Raw genomic sequence first — 10621 nt, 5'->3', positions numbered from 1 at the left:
CAAAGGTCTGTTGGCGGCCTCATGAAATTTACCACCTTCAGAGGAGGACTTCCAGAGAACCAAGGGAGGAGATGGTTTGTTTGTTTGTTTTGTTTGTTTGTTTTTAACCTTGTAGCCACCAAGCCTTAAAAACACAGATCCCCTGATGACCTCATGGATAGAAAATGCTGGTTTTGTTTGTTTGTTTTTTTAAAGAGACATTAAACTAATCTAGCTTTCGAAATTAGAATTCGCATTCACTTGTACTTAGTAGACAGAATACTCTAAAACATTTTTAAATTCAATATGATTAGATAAATGTGAGAACGGTAAGCAAGAACTGGGTAAGAAAAAGGGCAAAGAAAGAAAAAAATGTAAGTAGGAAAAGAAAAAGTAGGGTCCAGTAGCAAGGAAATATCTAGAAGGAGGAAAGAGAGCTCTTGGGACATCCCGTAGGTTGTTTGGAATGTAGAAGTCAAAGGCAGTAACCTCTTGTTATCATGCTGTGAAAAAATTAGTATTTCTCTTTTTAACCTGTAGATTCTGTTTCAGGTCGATCCCCGAACTCACTCTTTTATCCTGTCAACAGCAATTGGGCATTCTACCATGCACAGGATGCCGTGTGGGGCTCTGGGGTGCAGGGATGCTGTGCTCCAGAGTCTCCCTGGGGTCAGGAGGGGAAGAGGCAAGGGGAGCAGTCCCAGGACTCTGTAAGATGAGCGGGGTGGGAGCAGCACAGAGGAGGACCCCCACCCAGGTGGGGTGCAGGTGCAGAGGCACCTCCAGGAGCAGGCACTTGAGCTGAGTCCAGGATAGGGTGGGGGGCATTCCACCAAGAGCGAATAGCAAGAACAAGGGTGCAGATGACCCTGCACAGCCTCCAGCATCGGGAATGTCAGCCCCCGGGGTCCCTTTCTTTGGTGTATGCTGCTGGAAGACAGGAGGGGTAACTCTACTTTGGTCCTTAGAAATTTCACTATAGACATCCCTTCTCCTGCCCCTAGCAGGATTAGAGCAGAAGGCCATTCAATTCTGCTCCTCCGGCTGGAAAGCAAACATCAGCCTGGCTTACCTTGGCTAGCCTGCCTGACCCCCAGCCTTCGGCTGGGGCTAGGTTAGCGCCCTGGATCCTTAAACATGGCCCCTGGTGCACGCGAGCATAAGCCTCTGCTGCCTCCACCACCAGGCATCTCCATCATGCGTGGCCTGGTCCTGAGCTTCCCCTCAGGCAGCAGCCACAGCCTCTCTGCTTCCTGAGATTCAGAAACGGGTGATCCCGGGGCAGAGCTCGGTGCCCAGCCTCTTGGGGTCACAGTCTCCATCAGGGAAGAGGCGGGGGCAGGTGAGCAAATACGTTCCCATCTTCTTGTAGCGTGCCCCTGTGGGTGGGAGTGCCCCCTGCCCTGTACCCACCCCACCTGTGCTCATGCCCACTCCTCTCTGCCTACTGCTGGTGGCAGGGCTTGCTTAGCAGGGAAGCAGCAGAGCCCTTCGGGGTGGTGGGCAGAGCTTTCCTTCTAGGAGCTGGGAGAAGACACCTGAAGCTGGATAGGGCTTTATCTGGGAGCCGGCGGCTGCTGAATAATGAATTCCAACTCTGCCGCACTCCCGGGCTGCGCACTGGGTGCACACACACACACACACACACACACACACGCTGGGCTGACAACTTGGAGGGGCGGGGGCTCTGTGAGTCGCTGCAGGAGCAGCTTAGCTCGGCTTGGTTGCCTTGGTCTCTGTGGGCAGCATCGGAGGGGGGTCGGGAAGAGGAGGAGGAGGAGGCGGCGGCGGAGAAGAGAGAGGCGTGTGAGCCACGCTCCACGGGCTAGCTCCTTCCCGCTGCTCCCGCCTAGCGGTGCCAGGCAGCCCACACCAGCATGGCCCTGCTCGTCCACCTCAAGACGGTCTCGGAGCTGCGGGGCAGGGGCGACCGGATCGCCAAAGTGACTTTCCGAGGTAGGGAAGACCCTGTCTTAGAGGGAAGCTAGCTCTGAGAGCTGGACCAGCCCACGTTCTGGAGGCGGCTGGGGATAGGGCAGGGCTGGGAGGGGTGGGAAAAGTTCTAGCAGGGGCTGGGGTGACGAGCCTTTTCACAGGTAGCCATTTGCCTGAGACTGACTGGTCATGGTGATTTCTGGAAAATCAGAGTCTCCTTGCACTTGCCAACATGCCAGTGCCTGGGCAGGGTGCAGAGCCCTCTGCCTGGAGAGGCAGAAGAGAGGATCCCATCACTGGGCTCAGGGAGACCCAGGAACCCCTCCGCCTCTTTCTCCCTCTCCTGCAGGCTGATTTCCCTGAGCACGGGGTAGGGGCCGAGTTGGGAGCCTGGGACTCCCAGGGTGGCTGGGAGAAAACAGACAGCCAGAAGCTCCTTGGGCCCCAGCTTCATGGGGGACACTGTCGGCTTCTCTCAGATCTATTCATGGGTGGGGAACCCTGGGAACATCCGGCTTCTCTTCTATCAAGTCTCTTTCCATCCTTTTCACTTGTGTGTTCCGCGACCATTTATCATGATCTACCTTGTGCCAAGGAGAGGGCTAGAAACACAGAGCCGAGCACAACGCAGCCCCAGCCCCAAGGAGCCTGCATCTGTTGGGCAGGTGTGGGACAAACAGGACAGGCATGTGAGACAGAGGATGGGGTGAGCCCAGCATGCCAGCTACAGAAGCAACACCCTCACCCAGGCTGGTGGCTGGTGGTCAAGGAAGACTTCTTGGAGGAAGTAACACTCAGCGGATACCCGAGGGCCCAGCAGGAGGGAGCTAGGGGAGGAGGTAAGGACCGAACAGGCAGAGGGAACAGTGTGCTCAGGGCTGAGAGAGAAGCCGAGACTCTGGAACCGAAAGAGGTTCCACGTGTCTACAGCTCAGAGAGGGTGCAGGAGCAGAGGCCAGAGAGCCAGGCAGGGCAAGGAGGTGAGGCTGACCTGCCCCCGAGGGCGGTGGAGCCCCTGAGCATTTTAACTGGGGAGAGGCAGGGCCAGGCTGACTCTGTCCTTCACCACCCACCTCTGCCTCTCCATGTGGTTGCTGCCCAGCCCTGGGGGTTGGGAGTACTTCTCACTAGACATGGCCCCTTCTCCCAAGAGAGAGGTCTGAGAGTGGGGGTGGGAACGAGGAGGTAAGGAGGGGGCAGAGAGGACCCCACCATGTGAAGAGCAAAGTGAGCCTCGGGGCCCAGGCTGGACACAGTGCCTGCACCTCTGCTGGAAGGGAGGGGAGAGGCCATCGGCAGAACGTTCCAGCAGGAACCCCGGGGCACCCACAGCATCTCCTCAGAGGCCCTGGGAGGCCCACACTGCACTTGGCGTTCATAGCAACAGGCAGGGGTGGAGGTAATGGCAGTATCCCTGCCGGCCAGAGGAGGTCAGGCGGTGGGGGGAGGCGGGGGGAGGCGGGGGAGGTGGAGGGAGGCGGGGGGAGGCGGGAGGAGGCGGGGGGAGGCGGGGGGTCTGGGTTGCCCGTTGCCTCCCACCCCAGCCCAGTGCCTGCTTTCTCTGCAGCACCCTCATCGCCTTTGTGTGCCACCTGCCGGCTCATGCGGGCTTTAGAAAAAGCAAATGCGTCCTTTCGTCTGCGAAATGTGGCCCTGAGCCCCACGGGCAGCACGGGGTGGGGCTGTTAAGCTGCAGGTTGCCGTCCTGTTGCAGCTGTGCTGGGACCATCCAGACTGCGCCAGACAGGCCCATTTGCAGGCCGAGAAACCAAGGCTTAGGGGTAAAACACTGTGCGTGGCATTCACGGAGGGGCCGAGGCACAGTGCTCCCAGCTCTCAGGACCTCATCCTGAGTGCTCAATCCTTCGAGCTCTTTATCTCCCTCTGGGCCACCTGGGGGCCAGCACCTTGTCATTCTGACACCCATCTTCTCCTTGGAGCAGTGAAGGGGCTGGGCCTTCAGCCTCACTGACCACACAGGAATTAGCCTATTTGCAACCCTTGCTCTCTGGACGAGGTGGAAAAATTACTTCCAAACCCCATATTGGCAGGAGGTGGCCATGGGCAGAGCTCCTGGGGAAGGGGACAAGGCAGCAGGAGCAGATGGCAAGCAATTTCCAGAAAGTTCCTTTATTACAACCAGAGATGCCTCAGGCGCCCATCTGCTGTGTCCAGCAGTTGACAACTGTAGGCGCCCCCAGAGACGAACCCTGACCACAAATCAGAGGGATCAGACCTGCTCTACAGTGCTCCACAGCCTCTCCCGGCACGCGCGGCCGCCTCTCCCGGCACACACAGCCACCGTGGGGCACACAGGTCCTCTGCAGGGGAAGCCAAACACTGGCAAACACACAGAGGGAGACACTGGCCTCAGGTTCCCCAAGGCTTTTGAGTGAAGCTCAATGCCAGGGTGGGTGAGGGAGCCCTCGGTGAGCTGTGCCCATTGGCAGTGGCCCCAGGTAGGCCAGAGCAGCTGGTTGAAATACGGCTTGACTTTCTGTGCTCTGCCATCCAGGACACTAAGGAAAGAGCCCTGCTGGGCTATCGTGGCCCTCAGTCCTACCTGGGTTCTGCCACTTACTTTGCCTCTCTGACCCTCAGTTTCCTCATCTGTAAAATGGGCATGTTAGTAACACTCACCTCACTAAATTGCTTCAGGGAACCATAGGTATGGAAGAGTTTGAGGAAAGAGTATCTAAATGGCCTATGTGTTTGTGAGGTGGTCATTCTCATTCTCCTTGGAAGCAGCTGCTGGCCCCAAAGGTGTCTTTTCTCCAGCTCAGCTTCCTCCCTCTGTAGGCCAGGAGTCAGCAGAGGCCCCTGTGTGACATATAAAGGGAAGAGGAGAGCATTTCTGAGGGATTCCCGTCTGTGCCAGGAGCAGGCAGGCTGGGCCTGGCCTCTACTCTGCAGGAGCCACCACTAAGATGTTCCGAATTAACCCAGGCAGGCAGACCCCCGACCCCTGTTTGCATCTGGCTGGGCATGCACCAGCTTTGCCTGTGGCCACCTCTTCTCCCACCACCCTCAGGTCAGTCGGCCCCATGCTCAGGCTCACTCAGTGCTCCCAGCCAGCTCTGTAGCCAGCTCTTAGCTCTTACTGCCCCTGGCTGCTCCTAAGCTGGTCCCACCCTGTTTGTGCATTTCCTGAACATGCTGATGTCTGTGCACAGGCCTGGGACCCTGAGGTGAAGGGGTCCGCCTGGCCCACCAGAAGTTACACCCCTATTGGGTCAGACAGGAGTTAGAGAGTCCTGGGTGAGTTTCGATTGTGCCTGCAGGCCACGGGGCTCAGCTGGGTTTCCCATTAACAAGATGGAGACAGTGGTCCTCATTTAGCTCAGAGGCCCGCAGTTCCCAGGAGTAATCAGGAGTGGGCGGTCTAGGAAGGAGCCATTTTGACTACAGGTTGCTACTCAAAGAGAGGAGGTGTTCGCATCAGATGTTCCTTCATCAACTCCTGAGATGGTTCCTGCAAAAAGGGTACTCCGTGGAAAGATTGCTACGGGAGTGCCCTTTGTACAGGGGGTAAAAAGAATTGCTTTGCTGAGAGATCCTTTGTCGCAGAAAATACTAATTTTTCTTTGCAGCACCGAGCATCTATTTCCAACTTCTATTTCCAACCATCACAGACCCGCGGAACGCAGGGTGAACGGTCTCGAGATTGTTTTAGCCCAACCTCCTGTCCAGTGCTGAGCCCTGAGGCTGGGGGACCAAGTGACCGGGCCAGCCTTGGTTTCTCCCTTCTCTTTCCATCCCGTAAGCCTTCTTGACAAGACCTGCGGTTTGGGGATTTTCTGTGTGAGGCAGGGATGTCTGAAGGCTGGACCTGGCTTCCACCTAATTCACCTGGGCTGGGAATTGGCGCAAAGCTTTGCGAGGCTCGCCCTCTGCCTTTTCATTCTCACTCCTCTTCACACCCTACCCCTGACTCCCATCCTGCTGTGTTCTCACTACATTCAACTTCTAGCCATTCGCAAAAGATACCACACCCTTTTACACCTCCAAGCCTTGAGACATGGATCATGTTTTTTCTGCCTGGAGTGACTGCCACCCCCCACCTAGAGAATGCCCATTAGTTCTGCTTGTCCTTCAAGGCCCAGCTCAGGTGTTACCTCCTCCATGAAGCCTTCCCCTCTTCTAGCAGCACTTCACGCACCTTCTTCCTACTGCTCTGCCATGGTACATTGCAGTTTAGAAACCGGCCACACCTTGGAATGCTGCCCTGACTTTTGAGCCTCTTCAAGACAGACATCAGACATGGTTTCTGTCTCAGAGGGACTCGCTGTGTCATGGGTTTGAGCTTTTCCACTGTGGCCCTGCCACTCTTTGGTTCCATTTCCCCAACTGCGAGCTCCCACCCCACAACTTGCTGTCCAAGGAGGATCCAGGGACTGGAAAAGGCCTCAAGAGTCAAGAACTAAGAACCCTGGCTCTTACTCCCTCTATCAACTTCCCTAGCCCAGAGAATCTTCCAGGGCTCCAGAGAGGCTTAATAAATATTAGCAAGTTCAGCTCCAGCCCATAGGTAGGAAGCAAGAGCATTTGCATGTGTCAGCCAGAGTCAGTTAGGGGAAGACAGAGGACGCAGGAAGGGCAGATGGGAAGAGAGATGGGAGCAGACTCTGAGTTGGCCCCTAGAGCCCAGAAGTGAGGCAGGAGTTTTTATTGAGCAGGGAGAATGGGTAGTATTTAAGAGGCCATTGAAGGATCATGCTCCTTGGCAGTAACAAAGGCCATGAAAGGGCCAGGCATGGTGGCTCATGTGACTACACATGGTGCAGGGTGGGGGATGGGGCAGAGTCTCAGCATCTGACAGAGGAGAAGAAATATATGCACGACCAAGCACGGTGGCTCACACCTGTAATCCCAGCACTTTGGGAGGCTGAGGCAGGTGGATCACGAAGTCAAGAGATTGAGACCATCCTGGCCAACATGGTGAAACGCTGTCTCTATTAAAAATACTAAAATTAGCTGGGCATGGTGGTGCATGCCTGTAATCCCAGCTACTTGGGAGGCTGAGACAGGAGAATCACTTGAACCCAGGTGATGGAGGTTGCAGTGAGCCTAGATCATGCCGCTGCACGCCAGCCTGGCGACAAAGCAAGACTCCGTCTCAAAAAAAAAAAAAAAAAAAAAAAAACAAAACAAAAAAAAAAACATATACACGGAGGTGAAATGAGTGCAGTATACAGGAGGGCCACGGTATGCTCAGGGGTGGGGGTAAATCACAACAATGTTCAGAGGATGACAGCTTACTTAGAGCTACAGAGGCCAGGGAAGGCTTCTTTAGCAGGAAGAGGAGCAGGAAGAGGAAGTGCGTAAGTCGGGTCTGGAAAACCCGTGCCTGTCTGCACCCATGGAGATGCAGGAGGTGAGGAATTGGTGATGGAGGAAGGTGAAGTCATTCTGGGTGAGGGACTGACCACACCAGAGGCTGGAAGAGAATTGCAGCCAAGTACCATGACAAGGAAGCCACATCACGTAGCTGGAGCAGAGGCTATAGAAAGCGGTAGAGGGAGAGCAGCTAGGAAAGGTGCAGTGGGCCTGGTGAGTGAATGTGCAGGGAAGAGCTGCAGCTGAGGCCCTGGGGACAAGATTTCCCCTTACTGTTGGCTGCAGGCACCACCTCAGACTCCACATTAGATTTACTTCCCCAAGTAAAATGAGGGCGCTCTCCCTCTTGATGATAAATATATCTACTACTTGGAAACTTACCTGCCGCCCCTGGTAAAGGAGGCAGAATGCCCAGTGACCCCATCCCTGAGATGCTCCTTCAATGCCTAGGCCTGCCTATGGGCTCTGGTCCAGCCTAGCACCCCCTCCGTTGGATGATGTGGGGTTGGTATCGTCCCCGCTGAAGGCGGCAATGCAGGGGACCCTTAGGACGACCGTGGCAGCCTGTGGCTGGCTATGGACACAGCCCTGCGCTTTTGCTGTAGACCCAAGAGATATGCTCCCTGCAGCCTCCATTCTTCACAGCACACTCAGGCCCCCTCACCACCCCTGGGGGAAATTTGTGCCGAAAGCCCCAGGTAGAGAGTGTTCTCCCTTCCCGTCTCCCCAGAGCAAGCCATTGCACACCAGAGAACAGCAGGCAGAGCACACAGAAAATTTCCCAGGCTTCTCCTGCTTTGCTAAGTAAGAGTGTGTTTTCATGTAATGGAAATGATGGTAAAACTGTCTTCCACTGCAAAAGCCCTCAGGAAAATGCTGCCAGAAATGGGCTCGAGAACAGACTTGCAAACCATTTCTCTGAATTGGGAAGTCTTGGTTATCTTAGCCACTTTTACTGACCACACAAAAGCCACACCTCTCCCACCCACTCCCATCCCTGGGTCTCTCTCTCTCTCTCTCTCTCTCTCTCTCTCTCTCTCTTTTTCCTGTTGCCCAGGCTGGAGTGCAGTGACACAATCATAGTTCACTGCAACCTCAACTTCCCAGGTTCAAATGATGCTCCCACCTCAGCCTCCTGAGTAGCTGGGATTACAGGCACACACCACCATGCTCAGCTAATTTTTGTAATTTCAGTAGAGATGGGGTTTCACCATGTTGCCCAGGCTGGTCTTGAACTCCTGGGCTCAAGTGATCTGCCTGCTTCAGCCTCCCAAAGTGCTGGGATTATAGGTGTAAGCCACTGCACTTGGCCTTATCTTTTTTTTTTAATTTTTTTTTTATATAAAAAACCTCAAATATATACAAGAGTGGGGAGAACAGTCTCATGGCCCCATGTTCTCCCATCCAATTTCAGCTACCATGGATTCATGACCAATCTTGCTTCATTTGCATCCCATCCTACTTCCCCACCGCAAATTACTTTGAAGAAAATCCCAAACCCCATACCATTCCATCTGTAAATATTCAGTACATAGCTATACAAGATAAAAACTGAAAGAAATACCACATAATTTGTCATTTTAAAGAAATTAATAACGATTCCTTAGTACTATCAACTAATCAGGCAGTAATCAAATTCCTAATTGTCTTGATGTCATAGTTTTTTCCCCCAATTTATTAGAAGTTTCATTTTAATGTGTTTTGTAAATCAGGTATTTAATCATGTATTCACTCATTCTGTTGACGGACAGCTGTGTGCCAGGCACTAGGGGATGGCGGGGTAATGAGACAGACGTGGTTCCTGTCCTCAAAGAAGGCAGATGACGGCTACACCTGTCATCGTGAGGAGGATTCTGGAAAGAAAGGCGCAGGTGCCTCGGCAGCTCATGGTGAGGAAACCCACTTAGCCCAGGAGGCCAGGAAGCCACCCCAGTGGGTGAGCCAGAGTCAGTTAGGGGAAGACAGAGGAAGGGCAGATGGGAAGGGAGGTAGGAGCAGGTTCCCAGTTGGCCACCAGAGCCCAGAAGTAAGGCAGGAGTTTGTATTGAGCAGGGGGAATGGGCGGTATTTAAGAAGCCCTTGAAGGATTGCAGCTCGGAACAAAGGCCACGACAGGACCCAGCGCAGTGGCTCATGCCTGTAATCCCAGCACTTTGGGAGGCCAAAGTGGTGGGGGGATCACTTGAGGCCAGGAGTTTGAGACCTGCCTGGCCAACATGGTGAAACCCTATCTCTGCTAAAAATACAAAAATTAGCAGGGTATGGTGGTACATGCCTGTAATCCCAGCTACTCAGGAGGCTGAGGCAGGAGAATTACTTGAACCCAGGAGGCGGAGGTTGTAGTGAGCCAAGATTGTGCCACTGTACTTCAGCCTGGGTGACAGAGTGAGACTCTGTCTCAAAAAAAAAAAAAAAAAAAAAAAAAGCCATAAAGGCTTCATCCTAGGCAGAGGGGCCAGGGGCTAACACTAGTGCAGCTGTGTGCCAGGCCAGGTGTGGAGATGCATCAGGGGAGGGTGGAGGGGAGGCTAGAAGGCAGGGCGAGTCGGGGAAGCAACCAAACACCGAGGGTCTTCGGTGTCACACTGGAGACACCTTTAGCAGGAGAATAGGATGCTAAGATCTTGTTTTGGAGAGAAGATTCTAGAGCTGAGGACTATGGGCAGGGATGATGGGGAGGCACCCAGGGCAGGCAGAGGGCTGAGAGCCTCAGCAGGTGGCATGAGAGAGGAAGGAGCAGTGCTGGGATCCTGGAGTGAGTGAGAGGGCAGGACAAGTGGCCTCAGGACAAGAGTACACTGTGGCCTTGGGGGACACCTCGGACCCAGGGATTTGGGGTACAGGGCCTTAGTCAATTCTCCTCTAGATTCCTGTCAGCAGCTGACGCCCAGAATTCTGGCAAACATGTGGACATCAGGGTGAAAACACCCGGAGCCATCACCATCCAGGTGGATGCCTTGAGGGCAAGCCCCTTGGCTGCTTTCCCAGCGACAGTACAAAGCATGGCACAGAACCGACCTGGCATAGAAGTGGAAGCAAGGAGTGCCACCTGTGGGTGCAGGAGCAGTGATCAGTTAGTAACAGGGCCCCCTGCAGCCTGCCATACAGGCAGCACCAGACAGTGACCCGTTTCTCTCCATGGCAGTTCGAGAAAAGGCTCCTGAGACAGGGACTATCATGTGATCATTTTTACCCTAGACCACTTGACCACTTTCTGTCTGAAATGATCAACCCACTAAACGCTGGCTCAACAGTCCTCGTTTCTATTTTATTTTCTTTTATTTCAAAACAGAAGGGCTAATCTGCTGAGTTGGAGATCAGTGTTCGCCCACTGGCTTTTTTTTTCTAAACCAAAGTTTCAGATAAAGTC

At 54.0% G+C, this 10621-nt stretch overlaps 1 protein-coding gene across 1 annotated transcript in view; it reads left to right on the top strand.

Annotated features, from left to right (window-relative positions):
* The first annotated feature begins 1856 nt into the window (after positions 1-1856).
* The window catches only part of OTOF (otoferlin), a 99623-nt gene continuing 90858 nt past the window's right edge, over positions 1857-10621 (top strand). Inside the window, exon 1 of the mRNA XM_039478534.2 lies at positions 1857-1935. Coding sequence (XP_039334468.2) covers positions 1857-1935 — 79 coding nt within the window. The remainder of the gene's footprint in view (positions 1936-10621) is intronic.

This window comes from Saimiri boliviensis, chromosome 1 (assembly GCF_048565385.1).
Source record: "Saimiri boliviensis isolate mSaiBol1 chromosome 1, mSaiBol1.pri, whole genome shotgun sequence".
In the NCBI taxonomy this organism is placed as follows: Eukaryota; Metazoa; Chordata; class Mammalia; order Primates; family Cebidae; genus Saimiri; species Saimiri boliviensis.
The sequence above is the reverse complement of the archived record's forward strand: the minus strand, read 5'-3'. Positions and strand labels throughout refer to the sequence as shown.